General features: G+C 37.3%; 2 protein-coding genes and 2 long non-coding RNA genes across 5 annotated transcripts; 2 read left to right on the forward strand and 2 right to left on the reverse strand.

The window, feature by feature from the left end:
* The first annotated feature begins 1358 nt into the window (after positions 1–1358).
* On the forward strand, positions 1359–2450 carry LOC119774740. Its single transcript, XR_005279568.1, has 4 exons — positions 1359–1408; positions 1483–1556; positions 2011–2061; positions 2169–2450. It is a non-coding gene; the product is annotated as an uncharacterized LOC119774740 (long non-coding RNA).
* Positions 2451–9073: 6623 nt separating this feature from the next.
* Positions 9074–11134, forward strand: LOC119774741. Its single transcript, XR_005279569.1, has 4 exons — positions 9074–9172; positions 9247–9320; positions 10683–10739; positions 10847–11134. It is a non-coding gene; the product is annotated as an uncharacterized LOC119774741 (long non-coding RNA).
* A 987-nt stretch (positions 11135–12121) lies between these two features.
* Positions 12122–14877, reverse strand: odam (odontogenic, ameloblast associated). Of its 2 annotated transcripts, none has more exons than XM_038272409.1 (10): positions 14754–14877; positions 14591–14659; positions 14465–14500; positions 14330–14377; positions 13999–14244; positions 13833–13889; positions 13630–13749; positions 12535–12564; positions 12376–12453; positions 12122–12281 (listed from the first exon to the last, which is right to left on the reverse strand). In XM_038272409.1, exons 2-10 carry the CDS (start codon positions 14648–14650, stop codon positions 12246–12248), a joined length of 711 nt encoding a protein of 236 aa, XP_038128337.1. In that variant the 5' UTR covers positions 14651–14659; positions 14754–14877; the 3' UTR covers positions 12122–12245. The 2 variants fall into 2 exon arrangements, with proteins under 2 accessions (XP_038128337.1, XP_038128336.1); XM_038272408.1 differs by having other exon boundaries at positions 12535–12567; positions 14754–14870.
* A 3193-nt stretch (positions 14878–18070) lies between these two features.
* scpp9 (secretory calcium-binding phosphoprotein 9) lies at positions 18071–19483 on the reverse strand. Its single transcript, XM_038272414.1, has 8 exons — positions 19349–19483; positions 19244–19258; positions 19036–19158; positions 18882–18956; positions 18731–18796; positions 18510–18647; positions 18379–18429; positions 18071–18281 (listed from the first exon to the last, which is right to left on the reverse strand). Exons 1-8 carry the CDS (start codon positions 19391–19393, stop codon positions 18222–18224), a joined length of 573 nt encoding a protein of 190 aa, XP_038128342.1. The 5' UTR covers positions 19394–19483; the 3' UTR covers positions 18071–18221.
* Between the last annotated feature and the right edge of the window lie 6768 nt (positions 19484–26251).

The raw sequence follows: 26251 nt of genomic DNA on the forward strand, positions 1-26251 counted from the left end.
CAGATAATAAAGTAAAACGTATCGGTGTTATTTTTACCTGTGATTTAACTCCCATATCAAAGAGGTTTCTTGAATTTCCTTCTTTCATCTGCAGAATATTGCAAACAGAAATATCCTGTTCAGGGTTGATGCTGAGAAACTAGTCCATGCATTTGTAAGTTCAAGGCAGATATGGGGGTAAGTCTCATACAAGTAGATCTCAAGTAAGTCCAAAGTATAAGCACTCAAGTCTAAAGCAAGTAGCGAGTCATTTGGAAGGATGATCAAGCAAATCAAGTCCAAGCATAGTGTTAGGATAATCATCATTGATGATGTCTGATATTAGTCAACCAAGTGAAGTCAGTCACAAGTCAAGTCCTTTTTTTTTTGTCAGTTTTTTCGATGTAGCTAAAACACCATACCTGACACATAATATAAGGACAATGTGAGAAGAGAAATGACTGTTTCCTACCTACACACCCATAAATGCACACGCATACATAGCCATTTGATGGGTAGTCAGTTCTGGTTATGACAAGCCAGCTCTAGTTTCTTGCCACCAGATTTTGTAATTTTTGGGAAATACATTAGGAGGTTATTAGACATTACTACATATCAGGAAAGTCCTCTCTTGGGACACATCTGCTAATGCTTTGCAGATGATTTCACATAGCTTATTATGAAATAAGAGATGTTTTTAGGATAATTAGACACAATGGCCGTAACCCTGCCCAAAAGTTGTTGAAATTTACATGATGGTTATAACATTTCAGGTCTTTCTTATTATTTAAGTAATGTAGGACTTGATTTACCAATTGTTTGCACGATTGCTGATTTTTAATTAATGGGACTTAAGCATTTCAAACTATCAGATTTTTATACTTGTATTTTATGGCTGTCTAGTGTTTTTTTAGTTACGTAAGCTAGGACACAGGGATGGCTAAGGGTGTCTTTGTCTGATGCTGCTCAGAATTATTTTGCTATTTTTAATCTGAAAAATTATAAGGTGATGTATTGGGCTCTTATAATAGATATAACACATGTGTTCATGTATGTTTTTTTAGTTATGAGTGACAAAAATGTTTTTAAAAAAAGTGGACGTGAATGCAACCTTGTCTGGGTTTTGCTTGAATCATGTCCTGCTGTTGACCTACATATTTGCTTAAATAATGAACGGACAAGAATTAATTAATCTGCTGCTGAAGTTTCCAAACTTTGTTATGGGTTTATAGATTAAAGTTTTATCATATTTTTACACCTAGGAGCTCTAAAGGCGTGGTTCCTGTTTTAAATCACCTAATAGATTTTGAAACCAATTTTAATCCTTTAACAAACAGTTTCTCAATGCCTCTGATCCTGATACTGTATATAAGAGGAGTCAAACATTCAGCTCAACATTACCCTCACTTTTTCCATCCGTAAGACTACAGTGAGTATATAAAGCTATGCTTAATCTTTCTTTTAGTTATGTATTTGACAAAGACTGTATTCTTTCTCCAACAGCTAAGATCATCACAGCCATGCTGAAGGTTGCACTTATTCTGGGATGCCTCCTGAGCCTCATTGTGGCTCAACCAGTAAGTGTGACAATATTTTAAGCTATTTAAAAAAAAAAGTTTTGTGTGGTGACGTTGGTGTATTTTGTTATGGACTTAGATATTTACACCAGAATTTTAAACTACTTATAGGGTATAAGGATATACATACATATATAGTTAAACCAATTATAGATTTATCTTTATATTTTACTAACAGGTCTTACATTGATTTTTGTTTTGGACCATTTATAAATCTTCATTCTGCTTAATAATCTGTGGATGTGGATGTTTTCTTAATATAATTAATGACAAAAATTTAACAACAACAATAATAGTTAAACATTTTGGCTTGACTGCCTTTGTCAACAGTGAGATTTTATTCTTAGGAAGAGCTGATTAAGGAATGTATGTTTATTAACAGAATACAAAACACATATACTAAACATGAAAAAGCAGGAGGACAATTTGTGACTTGGTAACTTGTTTTCCACAGATGGAGCACCAGCGATTTGCCCGCTCTGATTCAGATTCAAACTCAAATGAGGTGAGAATCCTTTCTCTCTTCTGATATAAACCCCAAATAATCAGTTAACTATACATTTCCTATGTTATTCTGATATATTTCTAACTTTAGCTTTGATTTTCTTAAAGGGCTCAACAGTTAACAATACCCTCCTAGCCCTCTTTGCTCAGCTTCTGGCTGCTCTTGCAACAACAACAACTGCAGCTACAACAACAGTAGCTACCACATAAACAGAAGCCTTCAACACTGGCTATTTGGTCATCTGTTGTTGAGAAACCATTGCTCTTTGTTACATTTTAGTTTTTGAAAACATTGAGAGCCTTACAAAAACTATGTTGTTTCTCCTAAAACATTGATCAAACTTGCTGTTGTATGTATTATCTGCATAATAAAAAGCAATGAAAAAATGATAGCTTTTTTGTTGTTTTTTTTGTCCTTGTAGCCTTTGTACATCTTCTTTTTGTGATTTATTTATCTGACAATAATCCAAGCACATTAACTTTAACAGTTTAATTCAAGTATGCCAATTTGTTACTCTCAAAGGAAGGGGAAGACATCTACACACCTATGTTGCAGGTTTGCCTAATACTTCTAGTCATCTGCTAATGGATAGTATTGTTGAAGGCCACAAGGTAATAAAAAATACTAGTGCTTCTTCTTAAAGTTTGAACATATCCAGTTGTCATGGAATCAGACTGGAAGAGAAAAGAACGTCCATATTTTCCATTTGAAAACATCAATGAGATGTGTCACGGTTTTGCACTATTTGGTTGAGTTTAAGTGTTCTTCAATCAGTTCATTAGTGTACTGTAGTGCTGTTTCTGGACAGTAAAAAGTGCAGGGGACCGAAACGGACCTATAAAAAAGTGCAGGGGACATTTCCTCCATATCCAAACCCCCCCCCCAAAAAAAAGTATATTTACATGAATGTAAACAACAAGAAAATACATTAACATTCCCAGGATCTTCAGCTGAAAATGCATAAAAACATCTAAAATCTAAAAACATCACTTTTATAGCTTTGAGCCATATGGAGTAAAAATAAAATTTGGGGCTCCATGTAAAGAATATACTGTCTAGTTTTCACCTGTAGATTCTGATTTACTGTAACTGCACTGCTGTGTATCAGGTATGCTTTATAAACAGCTCTGAATGTACAAAGACATTCTCGTGAATCAGACTAAACTTTCAAAATCTTTTAACCCTTTAAAGCCCGATCCAAGAATAAAACAAAACAGAAAATTACTTTTTTTTGGTTTGAAGTCCTTATTTGGCCTTTTAACAAAATATGTAAAAAGAAAAACCAGAAATACATTTTTGATATTAATAATTTATTACTATGCGATAAGTCAAGATTATTTTTTGTGTAGTCTTCTGCCCTCTGTTATCAGGTATATCTGATTGTGTACAATAGGAGTTTGAGCAAAATTTTTACCATTAAATTATGCAAAAGGTGTCAGACGCAAAACATTTCAGAAACCGTATGTATCAAATATGATACATTTGGCATTACAGGGTTAAACACACGTTTTTATTGAAAGAAAAGATAAATGTAAAAGGCAAAAAAAAAAAACACTTCAGTGAAAACTCTGAATACAAAATATAGAATAATCTTAAGAAAACTATCTAAAACAAATATGTGTGACCAGGTGGGCTTCATATTGCGGTCTTTGTGCCATTTATTATAACAGTCCCTGCTAGGCTCAAGGCACCTCGCAACATCACAAGTGGCACATTTTAATTGGGTTTTCAAATCACATTCTTGGCATCTAAGTGTCCCAGAGGTACTGTGTCCACTGAAGTAAACAGGCCGGCGATGTGCTGGTGCTGGTGCTGCAGGTGGGGAGTGTGGTGGTTGTGCTTCTTCTCTCACCTGAGAAAGCTCCAGAACAAGAGTCTCTCTGAAAGCCTTTTGATGCAACGGCACAACTTCTTTGTCTTTGCAGTGGTACTTTTACAGGATGTAAATGAAAAAACAATGTCCCCTACCACTTTTTTGTTTTTCGTAGCAACTCCTCCCATATGCCTGCAAAGTAAAACTATACAACATGTTAAGATAATACAGTAAAACTAAAATATTTTACAGGTTATGCATATTGTACATACTTGTTATAAACCTTGGTGGTCCATCGCACTTATGTGTCCTCCACCTTTCTTTTGACCTTCTCTGCCACATGATCTGCCTGCATCCTATCCTGCATTTGGCCCCCATTCAGAGTCTGAGTCAATCAGAAAAGGCATGGAAAAATAGAGGGTACAAATTAGTACTTGTAAAATTCATGTCACACACTCTGCAACACAAAGATAATACCAAACCAATACTGCATATCTGCACCATATACCGTATTTTCACGACCATAAGGCGCACCGTACTAAAAGGCGCACTCTCAGTTATGTGTCCCATTTCTGTATTTAACACACACATAAGGCGCACCGGACTATAGGGCGCATTTTTTATATACAGGTACATGTCCTCTACTACCTTTAAATAGCTCTACTGCGTATTTTAAAAATACAGCGGGCCCAAAACTGAGTATGACTGTGCTTTATTCATGTATTTATTACAAAGTATTAATCAAACTTGGCAGCTGGCCATGAGACAGACACATCGCAGATGACACAGCGATGTGTTCACTCCTAAATTAACTTAAAATCCTGAAACCTGCCGACGGAATATGTTCGCTTTTATTGCCGGTATCCTGGTGCCTGCACTGTAAATTATTTAGATTAAAAACACCTGCCAGCCGCCGTGGTGAGGCTGCTGTTGAAGGGATTTCTGCTGTCGGTGCACCGCTGGAATGTGGGGGTCTGAGCGCCTCCGACAGAAATAGATAATCTGGATGAACTGACTGCAATTAAGTTTTCAGGTGGCCTTTCTCACTTAAAAACATATTAAAACTACTTTATTCCCACTGATCACAGCAAATATAGCTGCAAGATTTAGATTATTTAGATGAAAAAACACCTGCCAGCCACCGCAGTGAAGAGGAGGAGACCCGCCCAGAGGCTGCTGTTGAATTAAGTTTTCAGGTAGAAAAATAGAGCGGGAGCAAAACTGAGTATGATTGTGCTTTATTCATGTATTTATTACAAAGTGTTAATCAAACCCATCAAAGTCATCATCCTCTGTTTCTGAATTAAACAGCTGCGCTAAATCAGACATGCCAGTTTCCCATTCTTCGCTGTCAGTCACTTTCCGTGCAGCGCGGCTCCACAGAAATAATGCCTGCTTTTGCGAAAGCTTGAACAATAGAGCCAGCAGACACGTTAGTCCAAGCATCTACAATCCATCCGCTAAAGGTGGCGTAACTTGCCCGGCGCTGCCTTCCACTTATCCTGAAACTGTGGTCTCCGTCTGTCATCCATCGCTCCCACGCCGCTCGCAGCCTTACTTTGAACAGCCGCTTCACACCGATGTCGAGCGCTTGAAGTTCCTTTGTCAGACCCCCGGGATAACGGCGAGCACAGCGTTCATTTGATTCACCTTTTTTTCACATCGGCTGTGAGATGGGCACGCAGCGATGGTGATGCGTGGAAAAAAGCACCTGGTCTCCTCACATACACCTGCCTTTCATCATCTTCTCATCCATCCAGCCTTTTTCATTTGCGTTAATATCATGTCATCAGAGCGCTGTGTCTGTCTCGCTGTCAGCTCCCAGATCAGCTTCTCTGATTGGTTGATGCGGCGCGTCCAGCAGCAAAACTTCAATTTTTCCATCTCGAGCTGCAGCAGCGCGTTGGCGGCGCGTCAGATGCTTAAACGCTCCCGACGTGCTGCACCTGCAGCTCAAAACGCGCTGCGGGACCTTTTGCTGCGCCTATACGCGCGTCAACCATTGACTTTGCATGTAAACTCGCTGCTTCTGCTGCACCTGCTGGGTCCGGTTCACACCGATGTCGAGCGGTTGAACAGCGAGCACAGCCTTACTTTGTTTCCCCATGTTTTTCACATCAGCTGTGAGATGGGCACGCATGGAGTCACATATTAACAGCGATGGTGATGAGTGGAAAAAAAAACACCTGGTCTCCTTACATTCAGCCACTCTTTCATCATCTCCTCAATGAGGTGGTCTCAAAAGTCGCAGTTACAACACACATAGGGCGCACCGCACCATAGGGCACACCGCACATTTTGAGGGAAAAAAAAGACGTTTAAGTGCGCCTTATAGTCGTGAAAATACGGTATATTAATGCTCTGAACTTTCATATGAATGCATTTTTTGCTCCATGTTTTTTTTTCTCCCACACTGTTTATATTTGATCACTGTTTCACTTTTTTCAATGGGAATGTTAATTTACTGTCTGAAAAGCTGTAATAAATAAAATTTCTTTTTGTATACACTCTATGCAAAATGACAATAAAAGTTGTCTAAGTCATTTTTGCACAGTTTCTGTCTTGGTCACTTACATAACATGATGCTGTCTTTATGCACATGTCTGGTATTGCTGCGATTTTCCCATATCCACTGCTGTAAAATTGCCCACAGCTGTATATTGATTATCTAATATTTGTGGGAATTCACAGTATTTATATTTGTAAAAACACTGTACGGTACAGTATTGTATATTTTGTTGTTTTTTGTTTTTAACCCTGTCACTTATTTTTGTTATTTTTTATACACTTTTAAGGTCCTCATCTGTGTGACCAATTTCCCTCCAAGGCCCCTCCGTGGGTGCTTCTCATTTCCGAGGTCCCTCTGTGGGAACTTCTCATCTCCAAGTTCTCTCCCTTTGTGTTCCACATCTTCAAGGCCCCACAGTGGGCATCCCTTGCCATCTGCACTGCCTCTTTCTGAATCTCAAGCTGCACCACCTCGCAGTCGGTGTTTCACAAGGCTCCTGTGCCGCATTCGGTGGCCTCCAAAGTTCCTGCTGCCTCCAAGGCTCCTGCTGCTGAGACGGTGGCCTCAAAGTCTCTTGCTTCCGGGACGGTGGCCTGCAAGGCTCCTGATGCCAAGACACCGGCCTCCAAGCCATCCCTCCAGAGGCACTTCTTCTTTGCTGCCCTTCTTCGTCTCCAGCCTCTTGGCTGTCGTCCAGAGGCCCTTCCTCATGGTCAGCCTCCCGGGCGTCCTCAAGAGGCCCTTCGTCGCTGGCCTCCCAGGCTTCCTCTAGAGACCCCACGCTGCCTCCAGGCTCACAGCCAGCCTCAAGAGACTTTGCTCTGCTTCAAGCCTCACAGCCAGCCTCCAGAGTCACACCTCTGGTAAAATTCACAAATGATATTCTCATCTCAGGGCTGCATTTGACAGAGTTGATCATAAAATTTATTTAGAAAGACTAGAATATTTTGCAGGAATTAAATGATCAGCTTTAGGGTGGTTTAAATCTTTTTTATCTGATAGATTTCAGTTTGTTTACGTTAATGATATATCTTCCTCTTGGGCCAGGGTTACCTGTGGAGTACCTCAGGGATCAGTGCCAGTTCTCTTTACTATATACAGTATGTGCTCCCAGTTGGTAGAATTATTGGACAGCATGGGATTAAATTCCACTGTTATGGTGATGATACTCAGCTATATCTGTCTATCAATCTAGATTAAACTAACCCATTACATAGATTACAGGCATGTCTTGAAGATATAAAAACCTGGATGAGTCTTAACTTCCTGCTCCTGAATGCAGAAAAAACAAAAGTTATGCTCTTTTGACCAGAGTCTTTGAAAAAGAAGCTGATTAGTCAGTCACTTCATTGAATGGGATTAAAATGATCTCAGATAATAAAGTAAAACGTATCGGTGTTATTTTTACCTGTGATTTAACTCCCATATCAAAGAGGTTTCTTGAATTTCCTTCTTTCATCTGCAGAATATTGCAAACAGAAATATCCTGTTCAGGGTTGATGCTGAGAAACTAGTCCATGCATTTGTAAGTTCAAGGCAGATATGGGGGTAAGTCTCATACAAGTAGATCTCAAGTAAGTCCAAAGTATAAGCACTCAAGTCTAAAGCAAGTAGCGAGTCATTTGGAAGGATGATCAAGCAAATCAAGTCCAAGCATAGTGTTAGGATAATCATCATTGATGATGTCTGATATTAGTCAACCAAGTGAAGTCAGTCACAAGTCAGGTCTTTTTTTTTTTGTCAGTTTTTTCGATGTAGCTAAAACACCATACCTGACACATAATATAAGGACAATGTGAGAAGAGAAATGACTGTTTCCTACCTACACACCCATAAATGCACACGCATACATAGCCATTTGATGGGTAGTCAGTTCTGGTTATGACAAGCCAGCTCTAGTTTCTTGCCACCAGATTTAGTAATTTTTAGGAAATACATTAGGAGGTTATTAGACATTACTACATATCAGGAAAGTCCGCTCTTGGGACACATCTGCTAATGCTTTGCAGAAGATTTCACATAGCTTATTATGAAATAAGAGAGGTTTTTAGGATAATTAGACACAATGGCCGTAACCCTGCCCAAAAGTTGTTGAAATTTACATGATGGTTATAACATTTCAGGTCTTTCTTATTATTTAAATAATGTAGGACTTGATTTACCAATTGTTTGCACGATTGCTGATTTTTAATTAATGGGACTTAAGCATTTCAAACTATCAGATTTTTATACTTGTATTTTATGGCTGTCTAGTGTTTTTTTAGTTACGTAAGTTAGGACACAGGGATGGCTAAGGGTGTCTGATGCTGCTCTTAATTAGACCATCAGAATTATTTAGCTATTTTAAATATGAAAAATTATAAATTGATGTATTTGGCTCTTATAAGAGATATAACACATGTGTTCATGTATGTTTTTTTAGTTATAGGGTAACAAAAATGTTTTAAAACAAAAGTGGACGTGAATGCAACCTTGTCTGGGTTTTGCTTGAATCATGTCCTGCTGTTGACCTACATATTTGCTTAAATAATGAACGGACAAGAATTAATTAATCTGCTGCTGAAGTTTCCAAACTTTGTTATGGGTTTATAGATTAAAGTTTTATCATATTTTTACACCTAGGAGCTCTAAAGGCGTGGTTCCTGTTTTAAATCACCTAATAGATTTTGAAACCAATTTTAATCCTTTAACAAACAGTTTCTCAATGCCTCTGATCCTGATACTGTATATAAGAGGAGTCAAACATTCAGCTCAACATTACCCTCACTTTGTCCATCCGTAAGACTACAGTGAGTATATAAAGCTATGCCTAATGTTTCTTTTAGTTATGTATTTGACAAAGACTGTATTCTTTCTCCAACAGCTAAGATCATCACAGCCATGCTGAAGGTTGCACTTATTCTGGGATGCCTCCTGAGCCTCATTGTGGCTCAACCAGTAAGTGTGACAATATTTTAAGTTATTTAAAAAAAATGGGAAGAAGATTAAGGTTTTAGATTTCCATGATGATTACATTAACCCAAGTATTGTCATAAACGGGACAGATGGATCCAGTATTCAAGGTGAGACAGTCAGTAGGAAAGTTAATTAAAACAAAGGCATAAACAGACAGAACAGAAGCATGGAGTTTATGTGGATCTGCGGAGCTGCAGCAACTGTAGGAGGGGGGGTTGGGACACCCCCCGATCACTGACACTCTGGTTTAACAGTTCAGTCCATCCACTCAATAATAGGCAGGATCAGCCGATGTACTGCCAATGAGATGTGGCCCTGAGCATGCAGGAAACCGATCCAGGTCAAGGGAAAACAGAGCAGGCAAGAACAGTTCAGGAATCTTGGAGACCTCCGCTCGATCAGAGGTTCCGACCCAAACAGGAACAGAGGGATTCAGGCTTCCAGGAATCCTCAGAGCATGAAGGCAGGTTCAGAGTCCTGTGCGTCGAGCAACAAGCTCAGACAAAAACGCACAAAGAGGCAGAATCCAGCAGGAGTCCAAAGGTGATTAAGGCAAAGAGATCAGACAGGTACAGACAGGGCCAGTGGATGAGAGGGAACGGAATCAGGAAATCAGAATCACAAAGGAAACGATGAAATGCTCTCACCACAGGTTAGGGGTTAAACTTGCCTAAAAACACTGGCTCCAGAATAGTCTCCTTACTGGAATGGGCACGTGAACTTTTGACTAACTAAAACTAAGGAAACAGAACAAACAATGGTCTGGCCCCGATAGCTGGAACTGAGTCCAATATAGAGGAACAGATGCAGATGGATGAGATCAGTGATAACTAGAAAACCGAGCAGAGTTAGGCAGGTGAGTGAATTGAACAATTAAGGCCAGCTTTCAGGGCAGATCATGATGAGTATTGTACAGTATGTTCTGTGTAGTAATGTTGGTTCAAGTTGTAGTTTTACATGGTTTTAAATAGTTACACCTGATTTTCCAAGTACTTATAGGAGCTGAATCTCTAATTAGTTAAAACAATTGTAGATTTCTCATTATATTTTACTAGAACCTCTAACATTGATTTTTTTTGGACCGTTCATAAATCCAACTTCAATCTGCTTTAGTATCTGTGTATGGAGCAAACATTAGCTGAATAGTATCAATGAAGAAAAAGGAAAAACATAATAATAATCAAACATTTTTGGCTTGACTGTCTTTTTTAACATTGAGATTTTGCTTTTAGTCAGTGCTGTTGTAATAATGTTTGTGTATTAACAGAATACAAAACAGCACATATTCTAAACATGAAATAGCTGGAGGCCAATTTGTGACTTTTGTGTTTGTGTTTTCTACAGATGGAGCACCAGCGATTTGCCCGGTCTGGCTCTGATTCAGGGTCAAACTCCAATGAGGTGAGAATCCTTTCTGTTTTCTGTAATCAAACCCAAAATAAACTGTTACTATATAACTCCTGTCTTTTTCCAATATAGTTCTAACTTTAGCTTTGATTTTCTTAAAGGGATCAGCAGTTAACAATACCCTGTTAGCCCTCATTGCCCAGCTTCTGGCTGCTCTCGCAACAACAACAACTGCAGCTACAACAACAGTAGCTACCACATAAACTGAAGTCTTGAAGACTGGCTAATTGGTCATCTGTTGTTGAGAAACCATTTCTCTTTCTTTCATTTCATTTTTTGAAAACATTGAGAGCCTTAATAAAAAAACTATGTTGTTTCTCCTAAAACATCGATCAAACTTGCTGTTATATGTATTATCTGTTTAATAAAGTCTAGCAATGAGAAAATTATAGTTCTTTTTTTTTTTTCCTTGTAGGCTTTTTAAACATTCCTATTTATGGATTTATGTATCTGCAAATGATTCAAGCACAAATATGCCTATTTGTGACTCTCAAAGGAAGGAAAAGGCATTTGTACACCTATGCTGCATGTTTGCCTTATGTTTTTATCCATCAGATTTTATTAGTGAAGGTTACAAAGTGATAAAAAAAATCCCAAAGATTCTTCTGAAAAGTTTGAACATATCCCGTTATCATAGAGTCAGACTGCAAGAGAAGAAATTCCAGATTTTCAAGCTCAACATGAATGAGATGTTTAACGAAGAAAAACTCAGAAGTACAGTCTCTTATTTAGCCTAAAATACATACATGCAAATTTTCTTCATAAGCAAATCTAAAACTGTGGCAGACTGCGGTTATGAAAACAACTACAGGTAAACGGCAATATTCATATACTGTAATATGTTCTTTACTGATTAATGTTTATTGTTGTTTAACTGCAAAATAACTCAAAAGTAATATATTCGAACGAGAATTAGTAAAATAAACATGATAAAATAATATCTCAACACGTTGCCACTAATACTGCACCAGTGATGCTGTCTAGAGGTTTAGGTTATCCTATGACTTAAGTTAGACTGACTTGAACTTTTGGTCAGAGGGTAATATTATTACTACTACTACTACAAACCTTACCTTTTTTAGCCTCTAGACCCCCTCCACTACCAACAAATCAAGTGTGATGTGACCCACAAAAATAAATTTTTGTAGGTAGCTGTTTTGCTGGCATTGAGCAGTTATTTTTTTCTTATTTTTTATTTTAAAATCTTAACCCAATGTGCTGCCTCAAGTCAGTATCCCAACATATCTGTGTTAAATTGCCCAAAAACAGCTTTTTTTTAACCTAAGAATCTGTTAGCCGAATATCTTTTCTAAATTCAAGAATTGTAATATAAGACTTAAGAGAGAGGCATACCGGTAATCACTGAGTGAAAAAGATTTTACTTGGCAAAAGTATTTATTTAAAATGTAGTCAAAGTAAAATATAAGTTTCATTTAATTTCCACTTCACTCCTCATGCTTTTTCACCTCATCTTTGAGGTTGCTTCTTTCCAGGTAACATCTATGGCTCAAACAGGAAAGGAAAGTTGCCATTACCCTGAAGGTATAAAAAAGGAAACAAATGTGAAATCGAATATGGAAAAAAATTAAATAAAATTTATGCCAAAGAAAGTTTAAACTTATAGGAGCACCTCATCAGGACCAGTTGCATCACCACGGGGAACAGGGGGAACAGTGGTGGACTCTCCATGTGTCCCTGCTGGCCATGTCTGGCAAAGACCACAGAGAAAGTTACATAATTGTGCAGTTCAATACTTAAATCATGGGCAAAAATGGAAGAAATATATCACCTTTTCTGTCTGTAGCTGTGGCTTAGAGCCCTGCTAAAATATAAAGTACATGATAGTTAGATTGGGTCATTTATAATGTTAATATAGTAAACATAAGATGTTTGGCAGATTATACAGCTAGTCTTTAAACTTAAATGAAAAAAATCTTACTGTACTCTATAAAAATGCACATCTACACAGACTTGAGTCGTAAAAGACAGCTTTAGAAATTTTATATATTTCAAAAATTGACAAATTATTTATGGTTTCAAAGCTAAGCTACAGAAAATGTTGCTGGAAAGAATAACAGTTTTTAAATAAATAAAATTTTCTGAGTATCAATCCTACACCGCAAAAATTATCTAAAAATACGTAAAAATCTCTTGAATTAAGTGCATATACCCTTTTTGAGTAGTTAAATAAGATAATTTGCCAATGGAATTAGTATATTTAATCCTAAGATAAGATGATTATATAATATGCACTGGAAATAAAGCAGTACATTTTTTTTTCTTATTTTAAATGTAAATTATCTTGCTCCATTGGCAAACTTACCTCCTCAAATGTAAAAAAAAAAAAAGCACTCATTTTAAGAAGGAATGACTTAATCAGATATCAGTTTTTGCAATCTTCAGGTAAGAGTTACAAGAAGCATCACTGAGTTCAGTAACAAAACTGTCTGTCTGTTTGGTTTAATAGCCAGACATCATTGCAACACACTTAATGCATCCACACTGACTCAACACCCGCAACCATGTTATTATCATTAAGCCTTGATAGTGGGTAACCAGAGTTGGCAGCTTAAACCTTTAATTTTAAGCGATACACAAAGTAAAATGATTTTTGTTTTTTAAAGTCAAACTGATTTGATCTTTTTATTGATTAAATTTAAAGTACTGAATGTTTCTCTACAACAGGAACCCCAAATAGGTGAGTTTTCAAATCTCTTACCCTTGTGTTCTCAATCTGTGTGCCTCTTTTATTGCATACTTTTCTGGTAGACACTTGATTGATTCTTTGATTGTGAAATATGCTATACAGATTATTTTACTTATAGTCACCAAAAAACTTAATTTGATATATAATTTTAAAATAGATTTTTTATGAAACAATTACCTGCAGTGGGAGCTGTGGTCTTTGTGTGGCTCTTTCAACGTTCTGCTGTCCATTGTTAGGCAGAATTGCAGGGTTCCTCTGCTGGGCATATCCATACCGTGGTAGAAAGTAAGAGTAGCCCTTTAAAAAAAACATTCACTTGTTAATAAAAATGTCTATATAATGCAATGATTAGGATTGGATCAGTATGTTTTAATAAAAACCTGTTGTCTGTGAAGCTGAGGGAATCCAAACGATGGAAACTGAAACTGTGGATACATCTAAAAGAGAGATTACAAAAATTAGAACCCCTTCTTTATTAATGCGGGAAGTCTTGAAGCAGTTTCAGTAGTAAAACAGTATGTTTATCGTTAGTGTCTGCTCTGGTACCTGCATAGGGTTCTGGGCCTGCTGAGGATTGTTGGGATTGTTCGGGTCCTGTTGAGGTCCAAGCTGCTCTTGTTGTCCATTAGGGAGAAGCATTGGTGTTAGTTGGTTACCCTGGTTGGGCATCAACAGTTGTGGCCCCTGGGGGCCGAATGGACCTCCCAGTTGCGGGTTCAAATTCAACACCTGGGGCGTGAGCAAGACATCAGGCGTCTGCTGCTGCAGAACATACTGGGGCAATAAAGAGCCCTGGAGGAAGAGAAAGTAAAAGTGTGTTAAATGATAGAGCACACAAAGGAACAAATTTTTTTAGCAGTAACAGTGGCTTGTGCACCTGTGCTTGTCCAAGAGCAGCTAGAGTTAATCCATTCAGTCTCAAGATCTGAATACAAATTAGTTCAGTTACATCTATTTGTTTCATTTACTGTATAACAAACAAAAGGAAAATTAATAGTTAAATATGATTTACCTCATTGCTGTTGCTTGCAATTAGTCCAATCTGCACCTTCAAAAAGAGACACAGAACATTTGATTAGTCATTAAACATTTCTTACTTGGTTTATGTGTAGTAATGCTGGATCTAACAGAAACTCACTGGCAGAGCAAGGCTTGACCTAAGAAGGCAGATTACCAGAAGGGCACTTTGTAGCTTCATTGTGTTCTGCTGTGAGCCAAAATATTCACACTTTGTTAAATTCTAATTAAAAAGTAGTTGTTTTAAACACCTTTAAAAACTGAACACAATAAACTCAGCTTACCGATGCTCTGCTCTTCGTTCCTTGTCAGTTCTGTGCCTCCTCAGTCGGTTCCAGATGCCTTTTAAATTCTCTGAACATGAGCTGAAATAGTCCACTTGCAACTCATCCAGACAATATGTGGTCAGAATGACAGACATTTCACATGACAACAGACTCAGACACTTACAACACAGAGCTGCTAAGACTGTCATTAAGTGTAAGTCACGTCTATAAGCACCATGACATGCCCTGTGGAAAGTTGTTCATCACTCTGCAGAGATTTAGGATCTCTAACTTTGTTTGCTTTCGAACAGGAGAGATGAAATAATCTGAAGCCTGTCTCAGGTTTTTCCACCTAGTTGACACTTTTTCTGCTTCATTGACAAAGTTGTCAAACTTACTCAAGACATTTATTCTCCTAGAGTTTAAGCGCACATGTTAACACTCGCAGTATGTAATTAAGTGCATTAGGAGCAATTCAAAATTTTGCTTGTCAGGAGAAAAAAAAGGGAGCAGAAGGCTCATGATCAAACTGCCATCCGTCATCAAGGCTTGTCTACAGAACCATGGTTGACTGCAGTCTCTCCATCCATCCATCCATCCATCCATCCATCCATCCATCCATCCATCCATCCATCCATCCATATGTCCTTCAATCCAACCATTATGGAACGATATATGGTTCTTTGTGTACTGTTTTGCCAATATATGGCAATCACTGTCGCAGAGCATAAACCAAGCAGACCATTAAGGTTGTTGCCGTAAGATTTTTGATTTAAACATGGAACACATTCAAAAACTGTTTAAGGCTACTAAAGGCTTCAGATTTGACCAAGGTTAATACCTCCCAGCAGAAAAAATAACCCTAAACATAGGGTAATAGGGTTACAATGACCCAATTAGTCCTTCAGTGCAAGTTTCCTGCAGCTTTTGAAGCCACTGCTGATGCAACAAACTTAAAACGAAAAAATGGTTAATGGCCAGGCCTCTCATTAACTTGAACCAATGCCAAGCAGGTACTTTAGCCTTTTATTTTAGGTGTGACCGAGCACAGATGCATAAAGACGATCCCTTAAAAACCTACATCCAACCGATAGGAAGCCGGTTCAGTTAAAAATATGTTTTTCATCACAATTGAAGGGATAAAAATCAGTTTAAATAGATGCTTTCCATTCAATCTGGCTTGACTTAAAATAAAGAAAAAATTAGAGGAGAAATGCAGGCAGAGAAAAGCCTTTAAATGTATTCAGACTGAAATGTTTTTTACAACACTGTTGATTTTTTTATCTGTAAAAAAACATTTTTCACATTTGAAATCATGTACAAAACTGTGTCTGTGGATAACATAAATCCTTTAAAGGAATGCGGAATGTTTTTATAAACACTTTTGCAATAACTATCAAGAATTGTTGAAAAATAACATGTAATGCAAAGCGAGGAAAATCTTCTTGTTCTTCTGAATTGCTTTAATTTTATTCTCTGAATTATTCCTACAATTTTTTTACTTCAGTCTGTTTATTTATTTATTTAGTTTCATTCGTTGCTCTCAACATAAGCATGTCCCAGCCTTTTAGTTACTATAACTTCTCTTCTTAAAATATCATCTCCTTTTATACATACTGCCTTTACTTATTGGTATTTATAACATATCACCTTCTTTATCTTTTTTTACTTGCACTCAACACCATATTTAAACTTTTATGCAAATGCTGCTTCTTGTGTGGAATAGTTGAATAGTTTCCATACCTGTGGTTCTATTTAAAATCTGTATTCAAAATATTGAATTAAGTTGTACAAAATTTAAACTACACAAACTTTTTCGAGAACTGAAAGTCCTGCAGTTTACTAATGACATCTAGAATTAATCAATATTGATGAGGAGATTTGAGAATTTTTCATCTCTATCCAGTTTTCCACAGCCAAACAGTAAACAAAGGCTACATACTGAAGGCAAAATATATCTTTTCAGAGGATAAACTTTCAAATAAGCAGACAAAATGCTCAAAGGAAAATGGGTATTGATATTATCATCTGTTATTGGGAAAATAATGTATTATGGCTATATCGCTTTATAGCTATGTTGATCTTTGACAACAGCATTTAGATAAATAGGGTCTTTTTTTGCGTGTTTGTTTTGTTTTCTTACAATAAACCAACAACGTTTAAGACTTTTATTACAAATTTCAATAAAGAATAACTAAGTAGAAAAAACACAATATATTTTTTCAACTTCTTTACAAAAAATCAGAACATCAGAAATTGTACAGATTTTTAAACCATGGATTGAGGATGGAGTCAATTGTTTTACTTATATTTGAATATATATATATATATATATATATATATATATATATATATATATATATATATATATATATATATATATATATATATATATATATATATATATATATATATATATATATATATATTGTGCTGTCCTCTGAAGGGAGTAGTACACACCGTTGTAGAAAATCTTCAATTTCTTAGCAATTTCTCGCATGGAATAGCCTTAATTTCTAAGAACAATAATAGACTGTCGAGTTTCAGATGAAAGTTCTCTTTTTCTGGCCATTTTGAGCGTTTAATTGACCCCACAAATGTGATGCTCCAGAAACTCAATCTACTCAAAGGAAGGTCAGTTTTGTAGCTTCTGTAACGAGCTAAACTGTTTTCAGATGTGTGAACATGATTGCACAAGGGTTTTCTAATCATCAATTAGCCTTCTGAGCCAATGAGCAAACACATTGTACCATTAGAACACTGGAGTGATAGTTGCTGGAAATGGGCCTCAATACACCTTTGTAGATATTGCACCAAAAACCAGACATTTGCAGCTAGAATAGTCATTTACCACATTAGCAATGTATAGAGTGTACTTCTTTAAAGTTAAGACTAGTTTAAAGTTATCTTAATTTAAAAGTACAGTGCTTTTCCTTCAAAAATAAGGAAATTTCAATGTGACCTCAAACTTTTGAACGGTAGTGTATATGGAAACCATGGATGTTTTTAGTTCTACTTCACAGTTATGCACTGTATTGCAGTTGTCTATCAAATAAAACCCAAATAAAATGCATTGTGAGGGTGAGGGTGTAGCATCACCTAATAAGAAAGGTTTAAGGGACATGAATGGTTTTTGCATTTGCTTTGTTTAATATCTTAAGTAGTTATTAATACAATATTACATTCGTTAACTGTCAGGTGATATTATATGCCATAATAGGGCTTGCATTTTAAAATAACAAGTTACTTTAGTTAGTTTTATTTACGAGGAAATGAATTTGCCCTTTAGATGGCAGCAATGATCCACAGCAAACTTCACTAAATGAATACAAATGCATTTTGATTTTAGAGCAATTTATTTATCAGAGAAGCAGATACAAAAGCTGATTTCATTTTGATTAGAATTAGAGAGAAATATAGATCAAGACAATTTAAGGTTCCTCTTTATGTCATGGTGGCTGATTTTAACAAGGTATAAATGTGAACTTAATTAGCTGCCTTGTTGCCACAAGGAGGAGCTTTTGTGGACTCAGCGGGACGTGGAATCTGAGGAAAGATAGCAGTGACAAAAATGAATAAACATGGATGAAGTAGAACAGGATCAATATTGAAAAAGAAAACAAGGTCAAATGAGTTGTTATACCTGAGTGTCCAGAGCAGGCCTTCCTGAATTTTCAGATTTCACAGTCTGACGCTGGAGATAAACACAGCAACATTTAACCCCTTTAAGGCCAAATATGTCTGACAGACATTTATACATTCATAACTTCTCACCCTGAATCTCCGAAGTGGATCTGGCTGAACCGGCGGCTGAACCTGAGACTGAACCTGAGGCTGAACCTGAGGCTGAGCAAGAGGCTGAAAAAGAGGCTGAAAGGGAGGCTGTTGCTGCATTGCACCCACCGCCATTCCCTAAAAGAAAAACAGAAAGTCTTAATCATTCTTGGGATTAATGCATGAATAATCCATGATCTTAGAGAGAAACTGATGTTTACCATTGGAAATTGCTGTGGAGGGTTCATTTGTGGCATTTGGGGAGCACCCATCATAGGAAGCTGGTACTAAACAAGAAATACAAAAAAATAAGAACTTTGAAAGCCTTAAACAGTACAGGGTGAGTTTTGTGCTATTGACGTGACTGCTAACCGGATTGATTGCGGCTGGGAACATGTTAGGGATAGGAGCTCGAACAGCCAAGGCGGCAGGAAGTCCAGGAACTAACTAAAAAGAAAATAAAAAGTATTTCCATGTGTTCCATGTAACTGTATTCAAGTAACAACAGATAGACCTTTGTACTAACTTGAGCAAACTGGGGCTGTCCAACTAAACCCATTCCACCACCAACCATCAGAGGTGGGTTCAAACCTCCACCCATCATCCCATTAAGCATCCCGGCATTCATGGCTGCTAACAGTCTTGCAGTCTGCAGAAAGCACAGGTTTTTGTTTTTTAATTATCTCTGTTATTTCAAAACACTCTTGAATTTACAGTGAGGTGAGGGTGCTCACCTTTCCCCCATTGACCTACAGGAAATAAAAAGATAAGATTTTACATGATAATGAAATGGAATGATAGCGGAACTAAACAGACTGGTGCAAACAAACCATACTTACACTGGAGATAACTGCCACAACCACGGTGAAGAGAAGAAGCTTCATTTTTTTGCACAGTAAAATCTGCAAAATACACTCTTGCTTCAGGTTTTGAAAGAAGACTGTAACTTTTGGCTTTGAGAGCACCTTTTTATACCTCCCAGACATTACTATGAACCAATTAGAGCACAGAAAACTGACATTTTTGCACTGTGTTTGTCACACGTCTGTCATGGAAACTGGTGAAATGACATATTCATCATGCAAATCTTTAAGGAATGGTAAAAGTCACAAGTTACATTTTTTAAGCTTCTTCTTTGGTCACTATTCTTCTCCATACAGGTGAATGACCACAAAAAGATGACGGCGTGATTCAGTGTCTCAACGTGGAGCTTTAGAGGTTTGTGGATCCCACTGACTTATAAACCAGTAAGAACCATTTAAATGATGAGGATTGTGGCTACAGTAGGAAAACAGATGACATCAGGGTTTTTTTGTATCAAAGGCAAATTTACAAGTCTGATGACAATAGATTGAAAAAACATTTATAGCTCTAGAACTTGTCATAAAATTGTCTGCAGCAACCACACTCTTGAATGTACATTTTTGGTGCTTAATGGTAGAACAAAGATATGTTAAAATTATAGAAAATTGCATGGTATTCAAAAAAAAAAGGAGGGTGGTGGGTTCAGTTTAATGTGCAGTCTAGTTTTTTCTACCACAAATCATACTTTAAAACACGTATTTGCACGCGATATTTTAAACTCTAGATAGATAGAGTATAACTGTATTTTAACTATAACCTTCCTCTCTCTATTCTTTCATACAGACCATATTAGTGGGACATACAACTAATTGTGTCAGCAGACTCTTTCATCTGAACTGTGTACCTCTGCAGCCCTTAATAAGTCACCAGAGCCCTATTGGCTTCTCCTCTGCTTCTCTAATGGCAATGTTTCATGGGGCATCAGATTCATACTGATGTTTTATTTTTCAAAATTTGCCCATATCTACAGCATCTACAAAATTTAAAGCATTTAAAAATCTGAAACTGTGGCAAAGGTCCTATATTTATTGTGTAAATGCACACAGAAGGAACAATTGTAAATGCGTTAAAATGGGAAGGGAAGCTTTAAAGGTCACAGAGATCTGCACCAAAGAGCAGCATATTGCTGTCCAGCTGATCCAATATTTATTACTCAGTACACTTTCCTGCATATGTTTTCGAGGAAACCCAAAAACTGTTGAGGGAGGTGTATAATACGATGTATAAGAAAAATTATGAAAGTACAAAAAATATCTACATATGGAGGTTTTACATTTTTAACTTCTAGTAGAAATTTAGGACGCCTATCAGCTTATCCATTGTAAAATATCCATCACTGTAGAAATGTCCATAGCTGTATATTGGTTATTTATTCTCCAGGTGCACAGCTTTTATGTTGTCAAAACCCTTAACAGTACAGTTTATTTTTTTATTTTTTTATTTTTTTAACACTTCACTATTACGTTATTCTTATACACTTTTCTAAGGACCACATTTGTGTGACCATTTTTTCAATAATCTTTTTTGCTGCTGTAAATACCAGAATTACCCATTGTGAGACAATAAAGGGATTTTCTATTCTACTTGATTCTATTCTATAGTATTCTATTCTATAATCATTTGACACGTCCCCCTTGAATAAATTCTGGTCACAAGTCTCCTAAACAAATATCCAAAACATGACATTATGACAGATTTACTACATGGTGGAACATTAAAACTACAGCAGTCAGTTGTAGTGTTATATTTTTTGTGTTTTTCATTACATTAACTAAAAGTATTCCAGATATAATCTAATAATTTAAAAGTAGAAATAAAAGTAAAAATATTTTGTTTCAAACCTGTGTTTGTGTTGTTTTAAATGGTTTGTATATTTGAAAACGAAGAGAATATGGAAAAAATACATTGGGACTGACTTAGTCTACTGTTTTAATGTCACAAAGCAGTAAAAGATGAATGACAATAGATTTTTACAGAGGCTTGCAGAAGCATGCATAGTCCTTTAGCTTTCTCATATTTTATTTGATACAACCATAATCTTCAGTGTATCTGTCATGATCTGGCCTCTTTGCTCCTCTTGAATTGATCTCTTTCACATGCCGTTTTCCCTACCTGCCTCATTATAATTTATTCCTCTCACCTGTTTCTTCTGGTTATATTCAGTTCAGCCTGAGCATTCGGGGCCAGATCATTATTTGTTTTTGTTAAGTCTGTCTTTTCACTTTGATTTCATGGTTCATGTCCTGGATCCTGGCGGCCAGTGGAAAGAGGTTTTTGTGTTTGTCTCGTCTCCTGATCGTCCACTGTTCCTCCCCCGTGGAGTCCTCTGGGTTTCTGGCTCTCTATGTGGGGAGGTTCAGTTTTTATCTCAGTAAGCCTGGCTCCAGGGAGGAGACCAGTTTAAAGTCCTGCATCAAGTTCTGGTTCCACGTCCTGTCTCGGCTGCCCTCTTCCACTGAGCCTACTCATCTGCACCTGATCCTGTCTGCTCCTGTGCGTGACCACCTGGTCACACTTTCAGACCTTGTCAGACTCTGAACCCTCCTGGGAGCTTATGGATGCCCGGAAGTCTGGATCCTGCCACCTGTTTCTGTTTCTGTCTGATCTTGATCCTGCCACCTGTTTCTGTTCCTGCCTGATCTGGATCCTGTTCCTGTCTGCTCCTGTCTGTTCTGGATTTCTGACCAGGATCGGCTTCCAGCATGTCCTCTGGGACTGCAGCACTTGGGGACATTCTTGGACTGGACTGTTAAACCAGGTAAGTGACAAACTCAGATAATCATCTTCTGTCAGATGATCATGGTCACTTACCTGTGTTTCTTCTGCAGAGTGTCTGTGATTGGGTGGTGCCCCGCTCCCCATCCTGCAGTGTCCACAAGCCACAGCTCCACTTTAGTTTTTGTTTTATTTAATAAACTTTTGAACTTTCCTTCTGACTGTCTCTCCTTGAATACTGGGTCCATCTGTCCGCGTTTCAAGACAGTTTCTTAATCAATAGACCGACTCAAAACAATACATTTCACTAATATGAAAATATTTTAAAAAAATCTGTGAGTATTGTATTTTCTGCCCCATTTAAATTTATATTTCTTTATCTGTTTTTGTTGTTTCAGTTTTAACCATGTTGAGTGAGGTGCTACTTGTCAATTTCTGGGTTTTTAAATTTTTCTTCTGTATGTGTTCTGTGTGTCTTTGTTTCTAAGATTTGTTCAAAGTGTTTGAGAAGCCCCTATCCAGACTACAAAACCCATTTATCTACGGGTATCAATAAAGTTAACCTTTAGCCCCAAATAAAAATCCAAAGGAACCAAATACCTTCAGAAATTAAGAATAGAGCATCTTCTGAGCATAATTTAACCTCATCTTTAAAGCGGCTGTTCTGTGTAAGTCTGTTGGGTTGTGCCCGGGTACAATTCCTCTGCAAAAAACATGAAACCTTGTAAAAGCTGTTGGAGGATAGATGAAACTAATAAAAGATAACAGTGGAAGAAAAGGTTTAAGACAAGGATGGAGGTCCACCTTCCAGTGAGACAGATTTTTTAAATTTACAGCAAGCGGTAGAAAGAAATGCTTGACTTGGTGATGATGGTGCAGACAAATTAGATATGTACATATACATAATACAGAATCTATGACTATATACAATATAAAACATGCAATATACAATATATAGTATTTAGTTATATACTACATACACAGTAGACTGTGCATTAATGTAATGCAGGAGGTCCGGAGATGCTACGTTGGTGTAGATTCTAGGTCCTAAATGGGAGAGGCAGAGTCACAAGGGTCTCAAGGCCATGTTGATAAGGCTGGTAGCGGTTGGGAAGAAACTGTTGCATGAGGTTTTGGTCCTGATGGTCCGCAGCCTCCTGCCAGAGGGAAGTGTCTGAAATATAAAGTTTGTGGCTGGGGTGCGAGGAATCAGCTGCAATCTTTCCTGGAAAGATGGAAGATTGCAGCCAAGCTTTATGTAGAGATCTACATTCCTGCTGTGTTTTCTTTTTTTTGGGGGGGGGGGACTTTTTTTTGTTCTTTCATTCACAAATATGCATGCATATTTTATTTTTAATTACTCTATCCAGTGCCATGTTTCTTTCATCTTTGAAGGGAATTGTAAAAAAACGTCCAGCATGTTTTCTGATGCTGCACATATTTTACCTCCAATCTCTACAGTCCATAGTATCTAATAACACCTTAAGACTTACAGATTTCTATAGAATTGTTTTTATTGTATCTTGGCTCCTTTGTTTTAATCTTGGGAAGCACTTTGCAAATTTTTATCTGGGAAAGATGCATTATGGTTAAAAAATGCTTATTGTAAAGTCTCTTATTTTTATTTTGTTTTTATTTATTCTCTCTTTTTTGCGTATATGAATTCTTCCATTTGCTGGTCCCTTTGCAGCTGGTACATATGAATTTCCCACTGAATGATAATAGAAAACATTTAAATTCTATTTTTATTTTCCTTCCACTCTACACCTATGTGTTACTTTACTGTTCTAGTAAATAAAATAAAAAAATAATAAAATACCCTGAGGTTTGTGGTTGTACCTTGACAAAGTAAGAATATATTGAAGGGGTATAAATATTTTTGGAAGGCACAATAAGAAATCCGTGGAGCAGGCGAAACTCAAAGCCAATTAGTCATTTTCTGAACTATTATCTTAAGCATCTGAACCCATGATCAGTCTTCATACCTTTGATAGATTTTTTTGGTTGCTGATTTCTGTTATTAAAACTCTAAAATCATGACATAAAACCAAAATGTAAGGTCTTAGATTTATATATTACTCCTTATTTGAGTCACCTCAAGTCAAACTTTATTGCTTCAAAGAAAATATAAATAATTAATGTAATCAATAATAAAATATTATTTCAATTAAGACATTAACCTTGAAGCAGCTTCATATTCAAGTCACACAGTAGCATACAAAATAAAACTTTAAATCTGCTGCTCACCTCCACATGTTTTGTAATCATTAAAGACATTCCCTGCATATAGCTAGCTTAATTTTCACTCACACACAGACTGTCTGGGAACGGTTTCTTTACTGCTGACTTGGCAGCCCACAGTAATATACGTAAACACCATGTGGGAAGTCTGGTCTGGACATCTAATTACACGCTGCGGTTGTGTTGCCAGTGAGAAATATGTTCTTGCTTGGGGCTTTATATTGTGAAAGCTGCTATTTTCCAACATGAATATAATCATTTATCTCATGTAGGAGATTGGATTGCTTGTTTTTATCGTGTCATGGACTTTAATCAGATACAGTTATTTACTCTTCTAAGCAGTGATGTAAATGTTTTTGCTTTTTTTAAGTTTAGAGAGCCAAATGACCAGGTTTAAAGTTGGGATTAGATTGGAAATAGAAGTTTGTGTATTTACTAAATAACATCAGTGTACAGATGTATGCATAATAATGTGGGTTGATGTTGTTTAAGGTTCATTTAGTTCGTGAACTTTTAGAGAGAGACAAAATGTAAACACAGCAGTCAACAAAGTTTCAATACTTTTATATTTTAATCAAGTCATTGACCGTTTTTGTAAAAATGATTTCACAGGGTTGATCTCTGAATGATGTTTTCATGATAAGTATGTGAGTATAAAGGTTGAATAAATCATTAGTCAGAACAACATGGTCTTATTATTGTAGCTTCTCTTCTGTGTCCATCCCAGAGCATTCTTCCTCCTCTTCATCAGCCTCGGCATTCATTAACGGAGACTGTGTTATCCCCAGGCGAGCTGCCAACGATCGTTGAAACCTCAGTCTTCCTCTTGCCTGTGCACCACCACCACCAGCAGCTACACCCAGCTGCTGCTGTTGCTGCGGATTGTTGGGCCCAGCCAGTGAGAGCAGCTGCAATTGGCCAGGAATCTGAATTGGAGGCTGAGGGGCTATTCCTGCGTTATTCTGGGGCACAACCGCAAGCAACATCACTGGCCCACCTCCACCTTGCTGTGCCATCTGCAGATTCCCGTTCGCTCCTCCGCCCTGTCCCACAAGAAAAGTCCCACCCTGCTGGAGAGCTGAAATGGGAATGAGCTGCTGCAATGGAGGTTGGCCCGGGTTTCCAACCGGCTGTATGAAAAGTGACCCACCAAGTTGGACTAAGCGTGCCATTATGGTTTCACCAGCCAGGGGAACTCCATTCTGAGCCCCAGCATTGGCAACATTCCCAGCAACTGGGGTGCCCCCTCCATTGTTTTTTGCTCCCGCTTTGAGAAGTGCCTCAGCACTTCCTGAGGAAACACCACCCTGCACCACAGCAGCCAGAGTTGGAAAAATAACCCACAGCATGCAGAACATGTTTAATATCAGCCACAGCAGACGGTTAGCAGGTACCAACTACCTTCTGTCCTGCTTATATAGAGAGACGCAGATCCAGAGGTCAGGCAGAGACGTCCAATCAAAATCCACTGATTTATCTGGAAAACAACAACACACTGCTATCACCATGACTAAGGCTTCTTCTTTCGGTTTGCTGCCTTACAGAGAACCATTATTTAGGTTTTAAGGGTGAAACCAATACCACGGATGAGTGACTTGCATTTTTTAGACCTATTGTTGCTGAAGTTAGTGTAATGTAGTCACACAGAAGGCTAAGAAAAATGCTTAACTTACCTACCTAAATTGAACTTTCCGTCCTTAATTTCTCAAAAATCGGTTCAGTTTTCTTAACATAAGACTCAACGTTTTTGATTTAGCTGTACAGATTACATTTAAACCCAAATAAGGAGTTTTTACCAGCTAATAGCTTACATTAGATTCATAGCGAGATAAAACCTGGAATAAATAAGTGGGTTTGGTTTGGGTTTAAAAATGGGACCAAGTAGACAACTGTTTTTGACAAAATTACAAAAGATTTTGATA

This window comes from Cyprinodon tularosa, unplaced genomic scaffold (assembly GCF_016077235.1).
Source record: "Cyprinodon tularosa strain WSP-4 unplaced genomic scaffold, ASM1607723v1 ctg829, whole genome shotgun sequence".
Classification (NCBI taxonomy): Eukaryota; Metazoa; Chordata; class Actinopteri; order Cyprinodontiformes; family Cyprinodontidae; genus Cyprinodon; species Cyprinodon tularosa.